This window comes from Pan troglodytes, chromosome 16, assembly GCF_028858775.2.
Source record: "Pan troglodytes isolate AG18354 chromosome 16, NHGRI_mPanTro3-v2.0_pri, whole genome shotgun sequence".
Lineage (NCBI taxonomy): Eukaryota > Metazoa > Chordata > Mammalia > Primates > Hominidae > Pan > Pan troglodytes.
In genome coordinates, this window is record NC_072414.2 from 50,593,455 (window position 1) to 50,618,697 (window position 25,243).

A 25,243-nucleotide genomic window follows, 5' to 3' on the forward strand; every position below is an offset into this window, starting at 1 on the left:
GAGGCAGGAGAATGACATAAACCCGGGAGGCGGAGCTTGCACTGAGCCGAGATCGCGCCACTGCACTCCAGCCTGGGCGACAGAGCGAGACTCTGTCTCAAAAAAAAAAAAAAAAAAGAAATTAGTAAAAAAAGAACCAACTTTTTTATTATGTCATCCAGAGGGACATTGTATGTTTTTCATTTGTTTGGGTCTTGTTTCATATCCTTCAATAAAAGTTCATGGTTTTTTTTTTCCTAAGTATTTTAATTTTTTGTCACGAGTGTGATGGAACCCTTCATTCCATTCCATTTCTATCTCATAGGGCTTATTACTAGTATAAAGAACAGCTTTTGGTTGTTTATTCTATATTTGTCCACCTTATCAAATTAATGATATTAATTCTATTTGTTCTTTTTTATACTAGAATTTTACGTTGTACAACCACTTCATCACCAACAACCACAGTTTATATTGTTTATTTCATTTTTTTTTCACCTTACTGGCAACCCAAGTTGACCTCAAGTGATCCACCTGCCTCGGCCTCCCAAAGTGCTGGGATTACAGCCATGAGCCACTATGCTGGGCCTCTTCCTTCTTTATTCATAGATTACAATATGTTGATAGACTTCCTGATATTGAGCCACATTGCATTTTTTTTTCTTTTTTTGAGACAGAGTCTTGCTCTGTTGCCCAGGCTGGAGTGCAGTGACACGATATCTCTCCACTGAAACCTCTGCCTCCCAGGTTCAAGTGATTCTCCTACCTCAGCCACCCAAGTAGCTGGGACTACAGGCACCCACCACCACACCCGGCTAATTTTTGTATTTTTAGTAGAGACAGGGTTTCACCATGTTGGCCAGGATGGTCTCGATCTCTCGACCTCGTGATCCTCCCACCTTGGCCTCCCAAAGTGCTCGGATTATAGTTGTGAGCCACCGCGCCCGGCCCATGTTTGCATTCGTGGAGTAAACCTTCCTTGCTTACCATGTATTTTTTTTTTTTCATAACTTTGCTGGACTTTCCTTGATTTTATTTAGAATTTTGCCTTTATTTTCATAAGTGAAATTTTTGTTTTTGTTTTTGTTTTTGGAGAGTCCTGCTCTGTCACCCAGGCTGCAGTGCGGTGGCACAATCTTAGCTCATTGCAACCTCCACCTCCTGGGTTCAAGCGATTCTTGTGCCTCAACCTCTTGAGTAGCTAGGATAACAGGCACCAGCCACAAGGCCCAGCTAATTTTTGTATTTTTAGTAGAGATGGGGTTTTGCCATGTTGGCCATGCTGGTCTCAAACTCCTGGCCTCAAGTGATCCGCCCCACAAAGTGCTGATTACAGGCGTGAGCCGCCTCGCCCGGCCTCATACATGAAATTGATCCACACCTTTTTTAGGGGGTCTATCATTTCATGCTTTTGATATTCTACAGCTTTTATCTATGGCCTTGAATAGTTTAGATAATATTGTGATGATCTTTTTTTAAAAAATCTTTTTAAAACTCAGCTGTGAAACCATCTGGTCCTTGTGCTTTTGCATGTAATATTCTTAGATTTTCAGCTTGTACTTGCCTTTTGCATATAACATTTATTAAAATTATTTTTGTGAAATATCTTCAAGCAAGAGAGGCACAAAGTTATATAAGAGCATAATAATGAGTAAATGAAGACATAACCTTAAAGCACAGACAAAAAATCCAAAAGTAAACTCTGAAATTCTAATAATTCTTCCTAGGGTAGTTGAATTAATGGACGCATTTATCACAGAAAACAAGATAAACTACAGAAATGCTACATAGTGTTCTATCCAACATTAAATCTAGATATAATCCACAAAAGGGAAAAAACTGAAAAGCTAAATAGTTAACTGTCAAGAGAAACTATGTTGGACAATGATAATATTCCTCCTAATTTCTAGTAATATTCTCCTTAAGAGCATACTTAAATGGTATCCATTTAGAAAGCACATTTAGAATAACTTTAAGTTTGTTCAATTCTTGGGTAATTGGTAGGTTCATTCCCTGACTGGTTGATGATCACAAAATAGCCCACGTTTGTCTGTTTTCTACCTTATACCCTGACATTCATTTTCTTTTTTCTTGGAGTCTAGCTCTGTCGCCCAGGCTGGATTGCAATGGCGTGATCTCGGCTCACTGCAACCTCTGCCTCCTAGGTTCAAGCAGTTCTCCTGCCTCAGCCTCCCCAGTAGCTGGGACTGCAAGTGCGCACCACCATGCCTGGCTAATTTTTGTATTTTCTTTTTTTTTTTTTCTTTTTTGAGACAGAGTTTCTCTCTTGTTGCCCAGGCTGGAGTGCAATGGCGCAATCTCGGCTCACTGAAACCTCCGCCTCCTGGGTTCAAGTGATTCTCCTGCCTCAGCCTCCAGAGTAGCTGGGATTACAGGCATGTGCCACCACGCACAGCTCATTTTGTATTTTTAGTAGAGATGGAGTTTCTCCATGTTGGTCAGGCTGGTCTCAAACTCCCGACCTCAGGTGATCCACCCACCTCGGCCTCCCAAAGTGCTAGGATTACAGGCGTGAGCCACTGCACCTGGCCTAATTTTTGTATTTTCAGTAGAGACCGAGTTTTGCCATGTTGCCCAGGCTGGTCTCAAACTCCTGATCTCAAATGATCCTCCCACTTCAGCCTCCCAAAGTATTGGGATTACAGGCATGAGCCACTGCACCCGGCCAACCCTGACATTCTAAATGAAATAAGATGTACAGATAGTCTTATTACTATTTATGTTTTTCATTAATGACATACAATGACATGTGTGGGCCCATAAAATAGGCTAATTGATTTAGGAATATAAAACAAGGTAAGAGATCTAATGCACTTTTTAAAAAATGAGTTTCTAAAAACAAACATTCAGTGGGTAACAGTAAGTTGTTTTTGTAAGACCTCTTTTGGCTCCACTATCTTCTAGGCTGGGATGAAAGTAGTAAAATTCAAAGACCACAGTAAGTATAAATTACATCTAGGTTACTATGAGTTTTGTTAATTTAAAAAAAAAAGAAGAGGAGGGAGAGAAGGAAGAGGAAAAGGAAGGAAGGAAGAAGAAAGAAGGGGAAGAGGAAGAAAGGAGGAGGAGGAGGAGGAAGAGGAGGGAGAAGAGGAAGAAAAAAAAGAAGAAAATTCTTTTTTTCTCCCCAGGAGGGAAGCTTTTACTTTTATAGTCAGCCAGAACTAGGGTGAGAGAAGCAAGGCACATAGGTCACACAATTCAAGGAAGCGATACTGTACAAGTGCCAGCCACTCCCTTAACGCGTCTGTGAAATCGGGTGCTTCCTACGGAGTGGGGTGCCTGGGTGCCAGGGCTGGCACTTGCACAACATTATTTTCTTAAATTTTGTGCCCTAGGCACCTCACTTGCCTCTCTGTAGTCCCAGTTCTGTTTATATTAATTCCTTCTTCATATTTTCTTTTGCTTTATTTTATTCTTTCCATGGAACTTGTTCCATAGAAAAGCAACTAGTACTTTTATTTTTAGTCATTGTTCTTTAATGATAATAGTATGTAAGGCTGTAATATACAGATTTTAATATAAAGCCTTCTTTTCACTGTAGTTTTTTAGTATTAGCTTTATATTGCTCTTTGCTCCAAAGATTACCCAGGAAGTATTCTTCAATTTATAAATAGGCTATTCTGATCACTTTTAAATTATTTATTTCTAGTTTTATTGAATGTGGCTACAAAAACCTCTCATTTCTGTATTTGCTAAGCCTTTCTTTGTGATCAAGTACATAGTCAATTTTTATAACATTCTGTTGGATATGTGAAAAAATTCTATGTTTTACTTGAGAAATTTAAGATCATATATCTATTAAACTAAGTGTGTTGACTATATTATTCTTCTATAGCCTTTTTTGTATATTAGATATGATTCTTAAAAGTGTTTTTAAATCTCTATTTTGATCAAATTATATTTGTATTTACATTGTTTGGTACACATAAGTTTACTAATGTTAATTCTGCCTCACAAAATGTGCCTTACATTGTTAGATAACATTCCTCCTTTAGTGCCCCCAATCTTTAATTCCTCCTTGTCTGACAAGTAATTTTGCTAATCCTATTTTCTTTTTCACTATATTTTCTTGGTATCTTTGTTCATTTCTTTATTTTCAACTTTTCTTTATACTTTGTTTCTTTAAAAATTTTAGATATTTTTCTTCTAGATAAAAGTATAGCTGGCTTTATATTTTTAACTCAATCTAAGTGTCTCTGACTTCTAATAAGAAAATCTATTCCATTTACTTTTAGTGAAATGATTGGACTCTTACTATCTTATTTATTGCCTTACTTTACTAATTATTTTCTCCTTTTATGTACTCTTATTTTTGCAGATTGATCAAATTGATAGTTCCCCTTTCCATCTTGTTGATACAACTTTTCTTGTAGATTTTCATTCTACTTCCAGCTAGTTTCCCTTTCCTGTTGCTCATAATCAGATACATATTTCTTTACCATTATATAAAACCAGACACATACTTCTCCCACCAAATACTGTTTGTCCACTGCTTCCACTCCCCATTCCAAACTTTAGAATACTTTCACTTCCCCTACCAGTTGCACAGCTACTACCCAGATGAGAACTTTGGAACATTTCCCTCCTTCCCACCCACCTCCGATGCCCAGATTTGCTGAGATTCACTTATTATTTTTAGCACCAGACTGTTTTTAGAAGAGTCGTCAAGGCAGATGGTGATGTGATCAACTCAGGAAAAGAATAGACTTTTACAGAGTGGAGGACCCAGTAACATTCACAGTCCGAGGGATGAGCTTCTGTGGCCTTTAGTGTCCAGGAGCTGGTAATACATTTTGACTTGGGTGATGATCCCCTTTACTATTATTCTAAGATTTTATATTCTTCTAATCCTTCCCAACTCTACTGGAGACTTTGACAGTTTATTTTATCACCAAGCAAAAGGAACTGATAACATATTCTTGGATACTTTTTTAAGAGCGGACTGAAGATACTGGAGAGCCAAGCTGCAGGTCTGCCTAGGTTGATTTCCGTATAGTCCTTTTCCCTCCGTGGTTGGCAGTTTTCCATATTGTCACTTCCAGTGTTGTAAGTAAGCAGTCCATTGCCAGGATGACTCTTTCTTCTTTAGGAGTAACTTGTTCTTCCCTGTAGAGACTTTTAAGATTGTTCTCTACTCTTGTAGCTCAGAGATATAATATGCCTAGAAGCGTGTCTTCTGATCATCATTCCTTCCTGGAACTCTCTTTTATGTTGTTGTTTTTATTTTTCAGAGGCAGGATCTCACTTTGTTATCCAGGCTGGTCTCAAACTCCTGGCCTCAAGCTATCCTCCCATTTTTGCCTCCCCAAATGCTGGGATTATAGGCATGACCCACCACGCCCAGCTCCTGGAACTCTGAGAGGCCAGTCTCTCTCTTCATCTCAGAAACCTTTTAAATATTTTCGCTCACATCTCTCTTCTGTTACATCCTTCACCTCCGTTCTGGATTTTTACTATCTCTTTGTAATCTTGCTCTGTGCTTTCAGATGTCTTTCTCTGACACTAATTCAGACATCAACAGTGACCACTTTCTCCTTTGATTTATCTCTTGAAAGCTCTGGTTCAAAATCATCCTTTTTTGGTTCCAGAAAATCAGTTTTATTGTGCTGCACTTATATCTCCTTTTCTTATTCTTTGGTTCAAGTTATCTATGTCAGCAGCTATTTCTGTACTGAGGGTTCTGCTTGTAATTCTCCCTGGCTACTGGACTCCATTAGGAATCTTCTTTTCCTTTGTTTGATCACTGGGGCTCTGTTCCAGATACTGAGGTACCTTAAGAGACAGCATTCGCAGCCTGATAGAAGGAACAGCAGTATCAGCCTCCCAGGCTCAAGCTTAGCAGCATGTGGGTTGCCAGTCCTCTGGCAAGGGACTTGAAGGAAGCCTCTCTGCCCCCTTTCTAGTCTCCTCACCTCTCTCAGACACCTTCATAGCAGTGAAGGCAACTCAACCCATCTGGTCAGCTCCTCAAGAAGCAGGGAGACCCATACATTCACGAGGACCTTGCCCCGGATCCCCTCCTTAGGCTTCTGATATGGTTCCCAGGCGGGAAGACAATCTTGCCCCAGCTCTCTGACAGGATTCTGCTGTGGCCCGAAGCCTCATTCACATCCCAGGCCTTATCTTCCCCCGGCAAGCCCCAGCAGCTGCTTTTCTCAGGAGAGGCAAATGGGTTAAACTGCAAGTAGAAAAAAGGTCAAGCTGCTATCATTCCAGAACCCCCAGTTCCTCATGTCTCGGAACTTCTTGATATCTTTATTTTTGCATTCTAAAGTGCTTAATAAACATCACTGAATAAATGCTACCACCCCTACCTCAAATCCTGTCTGGTGCAGGTTCAATCAATCATGATGCCTTTGGAAGCTAACTCAAACTGGCTTAAATAAAGAGGGTTTTTTGTTTGGTTGGTTTTGTTTTGTTTTTAAATCTCACACAAAAGGAAGTTCCAAGGTAGAGTGGGCCTCAGGAAGAGCTGACTGGGCTGCTTGGTAATGTTATGAAGATGCAGTGTTTTTCCTTCTCTCTGCTCCACCATCCTTGATGTTGGCTTCATCCTCAGGCTGTTAGCAAGTTGCCCACTGCAACTGCAGGCAGCTCACTCAGACATGGTAACATCCAGAGAATGAACAGTAGACATCATGCAGAAGACAGCCCTCTTATCTCACTGGCCAAAATTAGGTGACATGACCATTCCTAAACTTGGCAAGGGTAATGAGATTAACCACAGACCAAGGACCCTAACCACATGTCTGTTAGAGGAGAAGATACTTAAAATCAGGGGACACCTGCTCGCAAGCTAAATGTTCCAGTTCAGTAAGCAGTTTTTCCCATGAAAACCAGAATAGTTGACATTCGAGTGTTCACCATATGCAAGGTGCCTTACATACATTCTCCTTTAATCCACATCATAGTCCCCTGAGGTGGCTAATACTATTATCCCTGTTTCACAGATGAGGTACCTACAGCTTAGCTTTTACAAGGTCACACGGCTAATGGACCATCATTTCCCTCTTTATAGATTCTATGTGTCCATGAATGCAGCCTACCATTGCAGTCAGCAACAGAAAATGTCCTTTACATATTAACTCCCTTGGACCCCATGTGAGAGCTATAATTAGGTATTGTACTTTAAGACACTGTCTTTTCATGTTATGGAGCTTGGTAACCAGCTATAAGTGCAAATCATTCATGGCAGACCACTAGCTGTGCCCTCCCTGCTGCCGCTGAGACTGTGCAGAGGCATGTGGCTATGCTGTGGAGTTTCACCTTTGATTATACAACAAGCCCAGGAATCCTTTTTATAAAACAAGCCTTAAGATCTTAATATGGGGCCGGGCACAGTGTCTCACGCCTGTAATCCCAGCACTTTGGAAGGCCCAGGCAGGCGGATCACAAGGTCAGGAGTTCAAGACCAGCCTGGCCAAGATAGTGAAACCCCCGTCTCTACTAAAAATACAAAAATTAGCCAGGCATGGTGGTGCAGGCCTGTAGTCCCAGCTACTTGGGAGGCTGAGGCAGGAGAATCGGTTGAACCCAGGAGGTGAAGGTTGCAGTGAGCTGAGATCACACCACTGCACTCCAGCTTGGACAAAAGAGTGAGACTTTGTCTCAAAAAAAAAAAAAAAAAAAAAAAAATCTTAATATGGAACAGCCAAGCCTTACATATTAAACACTCGACTTACACATTTATTTTGTAGATTTCCCTAGGAACTAACATTTATCTAGGAAATCAAGTAAGTATTTTCTACTCCCTTCTACATATGAAACTCTTTGCATTGGTGGCTCTGCAGTGAGTGTGTGTGTGTGTGTGTGTATCAGTGGTTTTCCCATTATAAAACATTTGAGGCAGAAGGTATCTGAAGTTCTATTCAACCCTTCTTCTGTCCTCCCCCTTAAGATAACCACTGTTAACTGTGTAGTGTATTTCTATAGACTCTTTTGCAGTGCATTTTTTATTTAAAATTTTTATTATGGAAATACTCAAATACACATAAAAGTAGAGAAGAATACAATGAAACCCAACATGCCCATCACCCAACTTCAACAATCAACATTGGCAACGCATTGTAACATAGTTGACATCATAATATATGTAGTGATTTTAAAAATTATTTATTACAAAAAGAATCCGGTTCATTAAAAATTCAAGCAGTGCAGAAGAGTAAAGTAAAAAATAAAAATCTTCTTACTCTCCCAAGGCCCTTAATCCCAGTGCTCAGAAATAACTTAACAGCTTTTAATGTATCAATCTAGAGATTTTCTCTGAATAAATTATACATTTTTACAAATGTAAAAAAATTTCACACAAGAAATCAGACCATACATATATATTAATACTTGCTTCTTCCACTTAGTACTTCTTGGACTTCTTTAGAAGCAAATACCTGCAGGTAGCCTGCATTCTTCAATGGTTGCAGAGTGTTTCACTGGAAAGCAAACTTAAACCAGGAACGAAGGGAGGGTGACAGCTAGTTGGCCTGTAAGTAGACTCTATCTCAAAAGCCAGAGGCTTACAAAGTGGATTGTGTACACACTAGGGAGTGCAAAATGCCTACTGGAATGTGGGAAGAAATATGATTTCCATTCATTTTTCTCTTATCCCTCAAAATTGTGGCATACTTAAAAACATCATCATAGTGCAGTAACACAGTCATATTATTTATAAATATTTCCATATTAGGAGTGTGTACTGAAGATTTTTAAGTGTAAGATACAAGATCAGAAAACTTGGAGACAAGCTGGATGCGATGGTTCATGTCCTTTGGGAGGCCAAGGTGGGAGGATCACTTGAGGCCAGGAGTTTGAGATCAGCCTGGGCAAAACAGCAAGACTCCCGTTTCTACAAATTTGTTTAATTTTAGCTGGGCGTGGTGGCATGTGCCTGTAATCCCAACTGTGGGAGGTTTGCTTGAGCCCAGAGGGTGTAGGCTCCAGTGGGCTATGATGGTGCCACTGCACTCCAGCCTGGTCTACAGAAAACCTATTTCAAAAAAAAAAAAAAAGTTGGAGACCACTGTGCAAAGCAATTCTGATGAGTGCCACAGAGAGCAGAGTTGCTTGTAAGGGTGAGGGAGTAGGCTAACCAGCCTGTCCTGAGAACCTCTGCAACCCCACTGTCAGTGCCAAGTGTCATAACAGATGTGGAAGTCCCAGCCCAGTGAGAATTCCTTACGTAAGGAGAACCGGTCCCTAGCAGGGCACACTACGGTACCAGCTATCCAAGAAGTAACACCCAGCGTGTTCTGCAGAACTCAGACTCTTTAGGGGAGAAAACAGCAGAAGAGTTTACTAGTTTGGGAGCACTGCATATTATAAGATGCTTTTACAGATCACAATCAGTGCTAGCATACTAGAGGCTCTAAGAAATACCTCATTTTTTAAAAAATCAATCAATAGAACAAAATAAAAACCCGTGTAACTCTGCATTTCCATTTGACCCTGGAATTTATACCTCCTGTTTTTTCCTGAATATTTGTCTAAAAACCTGTTATTAAAAAAAAAAAACTAGATTTCTGTGAAAAAACAGAAAATGTTAATCTGGAAGTTTACTGCAGGAAAATACCTTCAAAACGTTTAACTTCCACCTTTCACTATGAAATAGCCAAATAAACATTACATCAATGATTTAGCTAAAGAAAACATTCGTCCACAAACACAAATCTAGAGTCTCCCATTTTATTTCTAATTTGAGCTTTCTGAATACATTTCTTCTTCTATCAGTTGTTGTTACTTACATGCCCCAAAGCTAAGTTATGCCTTTTCCATTTGTGCAAAACATGGTCGGTATGTTTCATATTCTATAAATACAGTGCATATTAGATTTTGAAAGAAAATTTCCCTCCAGGTATGAGGGAAGTAGGTTGTGCTGCCACAGGATTTAGAATGAGATATGTTAAAAGTTAAAAATACAGCTGTTGGTAATGTGTTGTAATGAAACTAACTTTTGTGCCTATCTTGTGAAATCAGCTTCATTGCCTATTTACAAAGCACACAACAAAACAAATGTTTATTGAACACCTACTATAGCCAAGCTCAAGGAAATGGAGATTAATAAAGCCCAGTCCTGCAGAGGAATCGAGGGAAAGGGCAATCCAGGGAATAGGAAAAGCACATCCAGATTCATGAAAATAGCAAAGAACATGACGACAGTCAACTGCCCCATGGTTACATCATTTCTAAAAGCTTCTGACAGCAGCTTGGACTAGTTAGAGCAAACTTTTACCGAAACTCCAAAACTCAGGTCCAGCTTTTCTCCTCTGGGAAGTCATCTTGGCTCTTCCCACTACCTACCTACCATGCTCGATATGCACTTCCTCTGAGCTACCAGGGCATCCTGTGTTTGTAGAGTTTCCAACACAAACCCCTCTGTACTGTAACTGCTGGTTTCTTTCCTTCCGCTAGACCCTCAGCTCCCTGAAGGCACAGACTGCAGTTCTTTGGGGGCTGTGAAAAATTGCAGCAGGTTGATAAGTGAATGGGAGCTGAAGTAGCCACTGAGTGTAAATGATTCTCTCAAAAGTTTGGCTTAGATGAGGCAGGATTATATTGTAATATGGTGTGTGCTATGAGAGAAAGATGTATAAAATTCCAGGGCACAGCAGGTCACATGGACACCTCATTCATCCTGGTAGGAGGCTAGGTGTCTTAATCCTAAATTTATGATAGTCATGATACAGACGCCCAGGTCTGAAAAGCGAAGCGCCTTTCACAACTCCCAGATTGTTGGGCCAATATCCTAAGGAGAAAAACCAAATATGACATCTGCCAAAGTACAAGCCAGCTCTTCAGCAAATGAATGCAATGCAAAGCAAAAAATGAAAAATCATTAAAAAAAATAGAGGAATCTGAATGACTAGGCTGACATACCTTTCCCCAAAGAAAAATCAGCTATCAGTGCCCAGTATATAACCAATCGACATTATTAAAAATTCTATGTAATCTATTTAAACTCTCTTCATCCATCAGATTTTGACTCAAGCATCACTTTCATAAGGAATTCTCTGACCTTCCTGATGTCCCACCCTCCTTTCTCAGTCCTATCTCTGCATTATCAGCTGTGACAACGTCCCACCCTCCTTTCTCAGTCCTATCTCTGCATGATCAGCTCTTGGATCACCAAAAACCTCCTCCTCAGCATGTATCACAGCTGGAATTGTACATTTATTCACATGATTATCTGATATCTGTCTCACCTACAAGACCATATGCTTCACCAGGGCAGGGAAACTGTTAAGTTCACTACTGTATTATTATCATCTAGCCAAGGCCCTGGGACAATCAAGTGCCTAAGAAGTATCTGTGAGTAAGGTAACTGGTCAATGCATATCAGCAAATGCATACCATAAAAGCCAAAGAATTTCAAACATACTCTGATATGTTTCAAGGAGGAGGAAAGGAGGAGAAAGAGGAAAATGGTTAACAGGTCAGTTCACTTAATTACAGAAGCTACTAGCAGATACTTAAGAAAAATGAAAACTAACCACAATCACAAAACGAAATAATGAAGAATATATCGACACCTTAATTTATAAAAACCGGCCTGTTGTATTTAGAAACACAAAGGCTAACTCCCATACCCAAAGGGCAAGGGAAGAAAACGATAATAAAATATTCATTTAAAATAAAGAATAAAATTGCTTAATGTGTTCAGTATAACCACATAGCCTTCATTTTTCCAAAATGATTTTTCTAAAATTCATGCAAATGGAACCACTTTTTATATAAGACAACCTAAACTCTTATCAAATTATTCTCATTTTTTTACACTGAGAACAAACAACTACAGAATATCTTTTTAAAGATCTATTTCCACCTCCAGGGAACATGATCATTTAAACAAGAGAGGGCAGAAGAATCTAGTTTATTGTAGTGAGCTACTTAACATTTACTCCAACGTGGGACACACAGGCTTAATGTGGATAAGCTGACCATACTCCTTGACATGTTTAACAGAAAACAAATATTTTACTTAAGTAGTTAGCTAAGCCCTACAACAGTGAGAGAGAAAGAGAGAGCGAGCAAACAGGGACCCAATGGCCTGCTTGCTAAGATTGCTGGATGACTGATAGCTTCAAGAGTTCACCCTAGCAGTTGAAATCAATTAATTATTCATTGTAACTGGAGCAGAATATAATTAATTATGTTAGCTTGACTGGTTCAAGTTTAATTCCACTAAAACAATCATTATGAAAATCATTATGAATACAGGTCATTATCATGAATTACTGCTAAAATAAAAACAGTAATGAATCAGCTTCTATAGGAATTTGATTCACATTTAAAACACTTTTTTTTTTTCTTTGAGGTGGAGTCTCACTATTTTGCCCAGGCTGGTCTCTAACTCCTGAGCTCAAGTGATCCTCCCACCTTGGCCTCCCAAAGTGTTGGGATTACAGGTATGAGCCATCACAACTGGCCACATTTTAAAACTTCTATGAAAAATTTCAAATATAAACACAGGTAGAGAAAATAGTATAATAAATCCCCAAGTGCCCATCACCCAGCTTCAGTAATTATCAACTCACAGCCAATCTTGTTTCAACTATATCCACACACACCAGCCAACTTCAATCCTTATTTTTAAGCAAAAACTTATACATCGTATCATTTCATTTTTAAGTGTTTCAATTTGCATCTCTAAAAGGGGTCCTTTAAAAAATGTAACAATACCATTATCACACCTAAAAATAATTAAAAACCTTAATATCAAATATCCACTTTTCACATTTTTCCAATAGTCTCAACAGTTTGTTCAAATCAGTATCCAAATAAGTCCATAAATTGTCTTGATAGATGTATCTCTTAAGTCTCCTTTAACCCATCGTTGTCTTTTCTCTTTGCATTTCTGTTGTTGAAGCAGGACCATTTGTCTTGTAGTTTTCCAGAGTCTGGATTTTGCTGATTGAGTCCCTTGTATATTATTTGTCCCTCTGTCCCCTGTATTTCTAATGAAGGGGTAGTTAGATCAGGAGGCTTCATCATGATCAGATGTGACTTTTGGCAGAACTGCTTCATAGGTGGTATATGTACTTCCATTAGGAGGCACAAAATCTGATTGCTCTCACTTTGTGAGGTTAGCAGTCACTGGCGATTATTGTCTAGATCCATTAATTGTTGGGGGGGGTAAAATGGTGATATCCTAATTCTATCATTTCTCTTATTACCTGGAATTTCTTTAAAAGCGTATCCCAAAGGTAACTATAATTCTGTCCACTACCATCATTAACTCATAGAGTTAAATACAATACTATGAGTTTCAATCTCTTGCAGATATTATCCTTGCTGACGCTAAAGTTATCTCAGCCTTGGCCAGTGGTAACTTCTAAGGTGCCTCCTGAATCTTTCTGATCTGGTACAAAACAATGTTTCCTAGGCTCTTCTTGTACATTTCTTTCTTACAGGTGGAATTAGTGATTTATCCAAAGGAGTCTGGTTCCCTTGAAGAAAAATGGTACTTAAGAGACCACAATTAGGGCACTCAATTTGACTTGCATTTGAATTATGTCTAAAGCTAATCAACTTAATTAAGCATGAGTCTTCTATTATTGTTTACAATACATTCATGTGGCTGCATATATGTGGATTTCTAAGGATGGGACTCTGATTTAATATACATACATATATATATGTATATAAATCGTGGTAGTATAACTTGGTACATCTATCTGGGAGACAGTACCATAATTTTTATCAATGACCCTCAAAAAACCTTTACCCCAACAATTCCACTTTTAGGAATTAATTTCATTATTAGGCTGAGGATTTTCCTAAGAATCGTTTAAAATTCTTTAGAATTGTTTAAAATAATAAACAATGTGGAACCTACCTGTCCAAACAATGGGAAATTGGTTAAGAAAAAACAAACATACATCCACAGAAATATTTACAGTAATTAATGTGATATACATTATCAATGTACCATTAAATGAGAAAGGTGGGTTACAAAAGTGTGCATATTATGTTTTTGTCACACACATAGAAAAAAAGTAACAAAGGCCAGGTACTCAAAATTTTTTTTTTTTTTGAGACAGAGTCTCGCTCTGTCACCCAGGCTGGAGTGCAATGGTGCAATCGTGGCTCACTGCAGCCTCTGCCTCCTGGGTTCAAGCAAATCTCCTGCCTCTGCCTCCCGAGTAGCTGGGATTACAAGCATGTGCCACCACGCCCAGCTGTATTTTTAGTAGAGACGGGGTTTCACTGTGTTGGCCAGGCTGGTCTCGAATTCCTGACCTCAAGTGATCCACCCGCCTCGGCCTCCCAAAGTGCTGGGATTACAGGTGTGAGCCACCGCACCCAGCCCTGCCAGGTACCCAAATCTTAACAGTGCAAACTACACCATTCTGTTGTGTTCCCACTGCTGGTTTAGGATTTGACTTCCCTGGGTCTGCCAAATCAATAGTACTCCTTCATCTGCTTCCAGATTTCGTTCTTGTTCAATTCACCTTGTCCTTGTTGGATTACCCCACACCCTATCACTTTAGTGTAGATTTCAGGAAAAAGCAAAAACTAATCAGTATTTTGCTCAATGCTCCGTTTTACCTAGCATCCTGTTGCTTTTTATAGAAGAGATGCTCTGAAGAGCTTATCAATTATAAAATACATGAATTTCTACTGAAAATAGTACATATATGTATATATCTAAGACACACAAACAATATAGTAATATAAAACAGAAGGGCTAAATTTCTATCCTAATCATATAAAGAGTTGAATACAGAAAGAATAGTGAAAAAACTAAACTGGTAATAAAGGGAAAAGTATATCAAATGGAAGTTGTTTTTAATCAAGAACACAGCATGAGAGATGCTGAAACTGAAGTTGTCCTCTGTAGGGCAAACCAATTGTCTTTCTAGTTTCTAAGAAGTTGAAAGTGGTTTTGGGGAAACTAAAATTTCTTACAACTTTAGTGACTTCTCTAAAGATGAACTGTCCCTGGCAGCTGCTTTAAAACTACATCTGGCTTGCACCCTGGTTTTGGGAAACCTTGACCCTTTAAATATGGATAATGAATATCTCTTCTTGTACTCCTCCAGGTGAACTGTCCAGGTTTGTAATGCTTGACACTCTGATACCTTCAATTAGAAATACTTAATAAGAAAGGCCTTCTCATGCACAAGCCCCTGAAATTTCATAGTTGCCAAGGACACCAATCCCATCTTTAAGAAATAATAATAATTAGGTCTTACTACAGGGACAAATACAAGGACTGAGGGTCGAGTAGTTTGCTCAGCTTGGACAAATCAGATTTCACTACCCTAAGACTGTGACAAACACGAAGTACCCAAAGCATAAAGTGTTGAAGACACCTCACAAAACAAGACTGATCAGAGAAAGTTGTCATTTCCTTAAATAAATGCTTCCCCAAACTGCATGACATTGCCTGACACTACAGGGAATGCTAAATCCAGAAGCAGTTAATAAATTTATTTTATTTCTGATTTTGTTTGTGAATTGGTACCTGAATTTATAAAACTGGGGAGGGAGGGATGGAGGGAGAGAGGATGGACTGTAAACAGAATTTAAGCATTCAATTACAAGTAAAAATAACTAATTTATAATTACCCAAATTAATCAATATTGAGAGTTTCATAAATAACTAAACATAATATACATTTGATGCTCCTAAATTAACAAAGTAATTCACAAAGTATTACATATTTACTCATTTAACAAGTATTACTTATAGCTAACCTTGACTAAAAAAAGAATTTGAAGCAGATTACCTCATGCAGGGAACTATTCTGGGCTTACAATTCCTTTTCTAGATAACACTGAAATGTCAATTCTCTCCTTATTTGCTATGAAGAGAAAAATGATGGCTCAAAATTTTAAACAAACTTATCATTAAACTAGGCTTTTTAAAATAAATGAGGTACTTAGCATTCAAAACTTTGAAAAACACATAAAAACAAGACCATAAGTTTTCAAAATGACTCACCTCTTCCACCAAGACAAGCACTGAATATTGATTAGAAACAATGTAATGCAGTTGAGATTAGTTGGGTGTTTTAAAAAGGTTTATTGTGTGTACACAGAGTATCTAACTGGAAATTTTCTACATGGATTCCAAAGTATTAAGAATAAAGATAATCTATACTTTTGTAGGAAGAGACAACTGTAAGAAAACACTGCCTTGTGGGAAGCTTCTTGTGATAGTTCTCAGAGTTCAAAGAGTATAGAACCTTCAAGTTGATTTAATCAAGTCTATTTATTAATGCATTTCAAGTTTCAAAAAACCTTACATCTTTGCACAATACTTTATTTTTTGCAATTTTTAGTAAAAATTTCCAAAGTGAACAAAAAAAGATACTGTATAAAACACAGTGGACATTAAAACTGACAGTAGTATTAGATCTCATTTGTCTTGATCCTTTTATATTACCACATCTTGATTCGCAGTGGAAAGAGTTCAGTGCATGTATCTCTTTTCAGAAAACATTTAACTTAGACTCAAAATAAAATAGGGCAGTGTGTGTACCTGCCAAAATCCTACCACAGGATAACATTACAAGCAAAAAATTTACATGTTCCAAAGTCTACCACACTCAAGAAGTTACTAAGAACTCTTGCAGAATAAAAGTCACCATTTTAGAAATGCAAACCCACTTCCAACCTTTGCACAGTCCAAAAACAAAGGCATTTAAATGATTTAAAAGCAATTACATACATATCTACCTACTTGTTTGTTTAGAATTATTTATAGTCTATCTGGGGTTTCATGTACAAAATTTGTCTCTAAATCATGTACAAAAAGCTGTATTTTGAAAAAGTCACCACATACTGTACAAGTTTACAAGGAAGAGATCCCGTTATTTTCTCTAGCATTTTTGGCCTTGCTGGCTTGCGTCACATTATGAGAATGATTGTGTAAACCTTATACTCTTAAAAAAAAAAAAAGGAAAAAAAAAACCCAAAACATAGAAATCTTTACAACTTTCTCTAAATTTGCCTCCTATGTGAAGTCAGGAAAATCATAGCTTTACTTCTAGTTGAAGTGATGTAGTTGGAAAACAGAAGCAATAAATATGTCACAAGCTTCAATTTTTGTAATGCCCCTTCTATTTCCTGCATAGCAATAAGCCTGTTAATACATTAAATGTTTTTGCTTTCTCTTTAAAATGCCAATTATTTACATCTGTTTCAAAAATAAATTTGGAATGGGACATTGTGCTGTTTCACCTTCAATGCTGTTAAAAATTTTAGGAAAAAAAATGTCAGAAGGCCTATCTACAATTTTAACTACTACTTAAGCAAATTACTCATCTTTAGTGGTTACCAATGATCAGTGATGATATGCTGAAAAAACCGTTTAAATATTTTGATAAAGACACAGCTTTTCTTTTCCATATCAGACAGAAAACATAATTAGCATATTTCGGATATATGAAAAACACAAATAAGTAGGCTACAAATAAAAAGAATCATTTCATTGACATAATTTCTATCAAAGCATGAATAAAATTTCACCTATCAGTTGAAAAATGGAATTGAATTAGAAAGTTTAAAAGACGTAAGCAGAAACCAGACATCTACATCATGAACTCTGAAGTAGTATGTGCTGCTATGTCCAGTTTGCACAACACTTAACTGTGTTCTTCAGTATAGTCACTTGTGCCCGTAGCAGCCATGTGATAAAGAAAACATGAGTATCAAAACCAACTCCATCGTAACAGAAAGGTAAATTGATTTTCATTTCAAAACTGCCTGTGTAAAGCATTACAGAATCCTGGACCACTGAATACCACCATTCTCTGTTATCCTGAGTATGTCAATTAAACAGTAATTTTTAATTAAGAGCGGAAAAATTTTATAATACAAAGAAACATCCATATTGCAATTTCTGTTTACAATTGCACACAGAAGTACAGTGTACGTAAGAAATACATGTCTGCATATAACAAGGTATGTACATTGGCAAGTGATGTCTCCAATGTTGAGGTGGTCGAGCCTCCTAGCCTTGATTGGCAGTTGAAAAAAATATATTTATTTCAATTTGTGGTAAAAGTTTATCGAGAGCCAAGTTTGCCTGCAAGTGAAGAAAATGCAGCAACGAAGAACAGGGAACATGGGGCACATAATAATATTCTAAGACTTTGTGCCATTAAGTTAAAAATATCTGTTCATAAGAAAATTGGGTTCCTTTTCCACCTCCCACCCCCAAATTGGAATTTTCAGGCTTTAAAATTTAAGTAATTCCACCTGGTCTGAGGATATGATCTCTTGCCATTTTTTCTTCAACTGTTACTTGTGAGGGTTTAGTTTGGAGATGATGACTTAATAGGTTTCTCTTTGGAGTGAAGTTTTCCCATTGTAGGCACTAGGAAGAACCAAGGCAAAAGCTGCAGTTAGCGTCTCATGTGTCCCATTTGATAACTCTCTCGGGGCCGCTGACGCTGGGGTTGCTGAATGGGCTGTGGAGGTCTCCTCCTCTTTAAAGTGCCTGTGAGCCACAAATAAAAGCAAAACAGATTTATTTATCATGAGCTTTTTAATCTTTAAAAGCAAAGCTGCTGTTTCAATAAGAAAGGTTTTAGTTCAGTGCTGTCCAATAATATGGGCCATCAATGTAATTTAAAATCTTCTGATAGCCATAATAAAAAAGGTTTAAAAGGTGAAATAATTTTAATACTTTTTATTTTATTTAAATTAATATAGCCAAAGTGTTATCATTTCAATATGTAATCAATACAAAAATTACTAACAAAATAATTCTTTTTTTATACTAAATCTTCAAAGTCTGGTATGTATGTTAATTAAAACAGCACATTTCAATGGAAACTAGCAACAATTCAGTGCTCAGCAGCCACAAGTATTAGATTAATCCAGATTAATATCACAGATTCTGGACAGAATCCATATGAGGGAATTACTAAGTGTCTTTGAGCAAATGCCTTAACCTGAGACTCAGATGCCTACACTGTAAAACAAGAATGATAATTAACATATATAGCCTGTTGTAAAGATTATATAATTCATATAAAAATGTTTAACACTTTTTGTGAGGGTTCAATAAATGACAGCTAGTTTTCTAAGTTTTTAAAGGTGCTATTTACTTAAAATGAAATCAATATACACATAAAATGTTTCACTGCATAAGACCACAATTGGTAACAGCATCTAAAAAGTGTCATGTGGCCCTTAGAACTTCCTTAAATACTAACATAAGTTCCAGAGTGCTAACTAACATTGTGAACTTAAGAAAAGCAATGATATAAAAATCAAATTTCCTCTAACTCTCACTAAGATACTGTCCTAGCATGACTACTGGGCCATCTTGCCCCAGACAGGTAAATGCAGGTGAACAACTGAGGGAAAACAGAGGAAAAGTATAAGAAACCTAGTTTTGAACTACTTTGTATAAGGTAATGGATTTGCCTGAGGCAAGACATCTTATGAGAAGTCTGAGAGCGGCAGGAGAGGGAACTGCTGTCATTTAGTTCTGGCTCTCCCCTGCTGCTGCCCTGAGACAATGTCTGTCCTCAAACCTGTAGAGAATAGCTACGAATACCTTGGAGAGGGGGAGGGATAAACAGAGGGAACTAAACAATACGAAGGGTTTATTTCCTGTCTTTTTCTCCTTCCAATGCCCACAGCTCATCTAAAGAGGGTTCTTCCTCATGCTATGTCTCCCTGAGAGGTAAAAGGTGGAGACCAGAACTAAAGAGTTGTTTTCAGGAATGGAGAATACTTGACTGTGCTTATTTGATGAATGAATCCTCTACTCTAAGACTTTCCCACAGACTGGGATCTGTATGTCCCCATAAGCGTCACCCTGGGGGAAAATAAGCTTATGTGTCAGAAAATATTTCAAGAGCACAAACACTAAAAACGGTAAGAGAGCTGGGTGCAGTGCACGTGCCGATAGTCCCAACTACTTAGGAGGCTAAAGTGGGGAGGATTGCTTGAGCTCAGGAGTAAGTCCAGCCTGGGCAACACAATGAGAGAAAGAAAAAAGAAAAAGAAGGAAGGGAGGGCGGGAGGGAGGGAAGACGGAAGGGAAGGAAGGAGGAACGAAGGACAACAATATGAGAAGCACAACTATTAGAATAGAAAGATCAATAATTTTAAAGTAGTTCACCATAATCATGACAAGGGAATATGTTAGAATATATTTTAAAAAAAAAAAAAACAAGAAAACAAATACCAAGCAAAATTTAAAATTTCTAGTTCTAAATATTTTCAGACACTCAGATAAATTAGCATTAACTTGGCAGTCACTGGCCAGATTGGATTGACAAAAAGCACGCAAATATCAACTAAATCATTCATCCAATAATCCCATTCTTACGGAGAAAGTACTGTAACATTAGTTACTATAGACTCATTTATAATTCAATTCTACCTGCTAAACAATTCTGAGTTACATAAATATGTATCTTGCTCAAATATTCTTACCTGGAAGTGGTTTAGGAGGAGGCAACTTTGGATTACTACTTGGAGTATGAACACTGCATATCTTAATAAATCCAGCCATTAGCATGATCAGAGCAATTCCCATAAGTAATACTGCCCACCAATGAGCCTAGAAATAAACAGATTTTTCCACTGAAAAAAAAAAACTACAAAATATTTTAGAGTATCTTTTACAGTATATAAAACATAGACTAGAACACAGTATATTGTAATTTTTAAAGAACATTTGTTTAGGAGTTGTATACATATGTTAGATATTTGCACATATATATTATTTAAATATAAAAAAAAGTTTAAAGGAGAAAATGGAAATCACCCATAATTTCATCTCATAGAGGAAACCGCTCAATCTGATTTTTTTCAGTCTCTTTACATATAACAACATTTGTCATACACATGAACACAAATACAAAACTGGGGTCATCTTGCATATAGTTATATTGCATTTTCCCATGTTATTAAATATTTTCTGGTTTAAATATTTCCTTTGTTTTTTCCCCTTACTCTTTTTTCTCCCTCAAATGGATAATGTGCCAATGCCCTAACAAGGTGTGAGGCAGGCACATCTCACATATGAGTGTGCAAACCCAATCATCACACTTATGAACTACAAAAGGATCTCCTCTTACTCTTATAGACTATGTTTTGTTTGCGTTTATACTTTCCATGGCTTAGAAAGCATGTAACTTGCTTTAAATTCTACTAGTGAATAGATTTAAAAATTACTCTTTAACCTACATTGCTTTCTAATTATCAAAGTTAAGACTGAAATTCTATCTCTTTGAGACACCCTTTTCCTCTTTTATTTCATTTGGAATTTGAGACTCAGACTAGTTATGAAATTACTTTTTATATACATTAGTTTTCATTACATTATATATAATATCTTTATTGTATTCATTAGTTTATAGGTTAACTATCTTTTTAAATATGACAAGTGGAAGAAGATACATATTTTAGCAGCAGGCAAAGTTCATCCCGTCTTAGAAGAAACCAAAACTTCTATTTTAACCTGACCTATATTAAACAAATCAATTAGCCAAACAGAAAAACCTTCAAAAATTATTGATAAATTTATAGGAAAATTACTGTGTCTAGTCTTAAATTATATTTTGCAATTCCAAATATTCAAACTTTGTTTTAAGACATGTACTAATAAACATCATACAAAATATTTACAGCTTCAAAACTGAACCTTTACATTTATTTAACACAAATTACTGTAACATATATAATTACTACTAATAGTTTCCAGCAAAACTCCCATTTAAGAAGATCGTCTATGACTTAGGGACTTACAACAAACTGGGTACCACTTCTACACTGTTTAGTTTTTCCAGCAGTGTTTATATAATAAAGTAATACTAATGCTAATTTTAGCATTAATGAGAGTAATGCTAAAATTAAAAGGCATGTTGTGGCAAAATATCCCAAGCCACTTTTTCTTTGTGTACACAAGGCCTTTCTTACTTTCTAAAAATTTGTTTTATTTTGAAAGAGTCTCAAACTTAAAGAAAAGTTGCAAGTACAATTCAAAAGTTGCAAGTACCTTTTAAAAACCTGAGGCCGGGCATGGTGGCTCCCAGCACTTTGGGAGGCCGGGGCGGGTGGATCACCTGAGATCAGGAGTTCGAGACCAGCCAGGCCCACATGGTGAAACCCTGTCTCTACTAAAAATACAAAAATTAGCCAGGCATGATGGTGGGTGCCTGTAATTCCACTATTAAGGAGGCTGAGGGGGGAGAATCGCTTGAACCCGGGAGGCAGAGGTTACAGTGAGCCGAGATTGTGCCACTGCACTCCAGCCTGGGCAACAGAGTGAGACTCCACCTCAAATAAACAAACAAACAAAAACAAAAAAGAAAAACTTTTAAAAATCTGGAAGCACCTCAGAGTAAGTTGCTAGCACCATGCTGTTACTCCTGAACATTTTAGCATATAATTTCTACAATATAAGGGTGGTTTCCTAGATAACAAGACAATCATCAAAATCAGGAAATCAGGGCTGATACATTACTAACATTTAATCCTCAGACCCCATTCAGGTTTTGCCATTTGTCCCAATACTATCCAGTTCAGAATCGTGTGCTATATTTAGCCACCATGTTTCTTTTCTCTCCTTTGATTTGGAAAAATTCCAGTGTTTCCTTGGCTTTTATGACCTTGATACTTTTGAAGATTACAGGGCAATTATTTTGCATGGGAATGTCCTTCAATTTGGGTTTCTCTGGTGTTTCTCTGTGATCAAATTCAGGTCACACATCTTTGGTAAGAATATCACAGATGCTGTGTTCTCGCTGCATCCTATCAGGTAACACGTGATTTTTATTTCATTACTGCTGATGTTAACTTGATCACTGGATTAAGGTGTTATCTGCCAAATTTTACCATGATTCTTGTTTCTCTTTTGTAGACAATGAAAATTTTGTAGGGACCTAATTTGGAAGTAGGTAAATATCCTATTCTTCATCAAACTTTCAATGTATTCATTTATTTATTCCCTCATGGTTTCCTATTTTTTATATATATATAATCAATTACTGACATTATTGTGTTTTTTGGACATGTCCTCATCATTCTTTGAGCACTTTCTTACTTTCTGGCCCAACAAGAAGTTCCAGATTTATCCTGTTCTTTCCCTACCCCAGCCTTGGAATCTGCCAAAGAGCCCTGGTTTCTTTTAGTCCTACCCCTCCTACGTAGACACCTTCCTCATCCTACTTGCACTCTTGACATCCCATGCCAGTCACTCCTCCACAGGGGTGCAATTCTCACCCTGCTTGGGCTCTGAAACCCCATACTGGTAGTGTTCCCCATCCCACACCTTCTGAACCTGGTCAGCTTCCAACACTCTGCTCTGTGCCACTATAGCTCCCCAACTTTGGCGTGGATGCCTACCTTGCTTGGGCTCACCTAATGGCTTTAGGAATTAACTGCTTCAAAAAAGGAGAGGGAATAAAAAAGGGAAAGAGATATATACATACATACATATATATGCACACACACACATATTCATATATATATTCAATTTTAAAATCAAACTTAGAATGATTTACACTTGAGTGTCATTTCTCAGTCTTATTTCTCAGATTTAGATCTCTATACAGAAGAGTCCCACAGACACCTTTCTTCTCTTTATTTTCATGTTTATTGTTCAATCTGTAAAAACTGTATCATGGTTGTCCCTCACATTGCTTGTTATTGCAGGGACGGCAAACTCAAAAGCTTACATGGAAGGTAAGGTGGAATGCAATTCAACCTTATTGCTCAAAGATCTGATTTTTCAAGAGAAGCAATATATCGGAATTTTTATTTAAAATCTATTTTTAAATGCTGGCAAACTTGTGAGAAATTTCTTAAAACAATGTGTAGAATACACAAAACATGCTGACAGGGCTGAATCTGGCTTGGAAATTAAAACTTTACAATCTACTTTCTAAAAGCCACTTCTTGAGACTGCCAGATTTTTTTTTAAGTTTTATTTTGTTTTCTATAAAAATCGTGTTCAGAGCTCTGCTCCCCTTGTTAGTCTTTAGGATGATGTTCCCATTCCTTTATTATATAGGTATTCCATAGACTCCTATTGTTTTCTGTTTTTATTCATCCTCAAATAACAGACCAGCTACTTATCGCAAGACAGGGTAGAAGGCCACCCTCAGTCTGTCAAAGCAGTACAGGACCATTTTGAGTAATGCAGAAAGTTTAGCATCCCTGGCCCCCAACCACCAAATGCCAGTAGAGCCCCTTCAGTTACTCTGACAACAACCGTACATTTCCAAACACCTGCTGGGGAAGTGGTAACACCTCTAATGTGAGTACAAAGGCTTAAGAGTTTTCCTACTAGCTTTCTCACGTTGATGGGCAAGTTGGGTACAGGAGATACACTTCTATTCCTAAAGTCATTATCATCTTGAATATATTTCCTTCCTTCATCTTTACTTTCATTTTTATGAAAATATGGCCATCAGTGTTATGGCTACCTAAAATATGGAACTGACCATGTTACTCCTTCATGTCAAACCCTTCTTCGAATGCTTCCCACCAAAGATTTCCAAGATAGACCATTATGTAGGAGAGAGGAAAAAAAGCAAAAGCAAAAACTTGAGCACACGATAAAGTACAGCAAAGTGTATATGATTACACCTTTTTAAAAAGTATATATCCTTACACTGGTATAGACAGTTTCGAAGAATACACAAGAAATCCATCCTAGAAAGATTGGGGGTCCAGGGTAAAAAAAAAAAAAAAAAAAAAAAAAAAAAGGCCTACTTTTGAATGTATTACTTTGTCAACTAAAAAAAGAATAATCAAACTTTTCAAAAGAAAAAAAGTAGAAAAAAAATGTTTTGCAAAATTCATACTTTTTCTGTGACTTTTTCACATGCTCTGTCCCCATAAAATATTTCTGTACTCTCTACTTCTACTAATTCTTAAGAACTTAGCTTGGCCGGGCACGGTGGCTCATGTCTGTAATCCTAGCACTGTGGGAAGCCGGGGTGGGTGGATCACCTCAGGTCAGGTGTTCAAGACCAGCCTGGCCAACATGGTGAAACCCCATCTGTGCTAAAATACAAAAATTAGCCAAGCATGATGGCAGGTGCCTGTAATCCCAGCTACTCAGGAGGCTGAGACAGGAGAACCGCTTGAACCTGGGAGACGGTGGTTGCAGTGAGGCAAGATTATGCCACTGCACTCCAGCCTAGGTGGCTGAGTGAGACTCCATTTCAAAAATAAAAATAAACAAAGAACTTAGCTCTGGCGTTATCTCCTTAAAGGCTTTTCCTAATAGGTTCTCCCAGTTCTGTGAAAACAGCATACAGACTGAAGA

At 37.5% G+C, this 25,243-nt stretch overlaps 1 protein-coding gene and 1 non-coding gene across 6 annotated transcripts in view; both read right to left on the reverse strand.

Moving 5' to 3' along the window:
- Nucleotides 1–16,191: 16,191 nt before the first annotated feature.
- The window catches only part of ADAM10 (ADAM metallopeptidase domain 10), a 150,980-nt gene continuing 141,928 nt past the window's right edge, over nt 16,192–25,243 (reverse strand). For all 5 annotated transcript variants that reach the window (XM_001172405.6, XM_016928286.4, XM_063795055.1 and 2 more), the window contains 2 exons: nt 20,398–20,524; nt 16,192–18,442 (listed from right to left, as the gene is read on the reverse strand). In XM_001172405.6, the coding sequence (XP_001172405.1) occupies nt 18,348–18,442; nt 20,398–20,524 (222 nt within the window). In that variant the 3' untranslated portion in view covers nt 16,192–18,347. The remainder of the gene's footprint in view (nt 18,443–20,397; nt 20,525–25,243) is intronic.
- On the reverse strand, nt 20,931–21,034 carry LOC112205783 (small nucleolar RNA U13). Its single transcript, XR_002939867.1, has one exon. It is a non-coding gene; the product is annotated as a small nucleolar RNA U13 (small nucleolar RNA).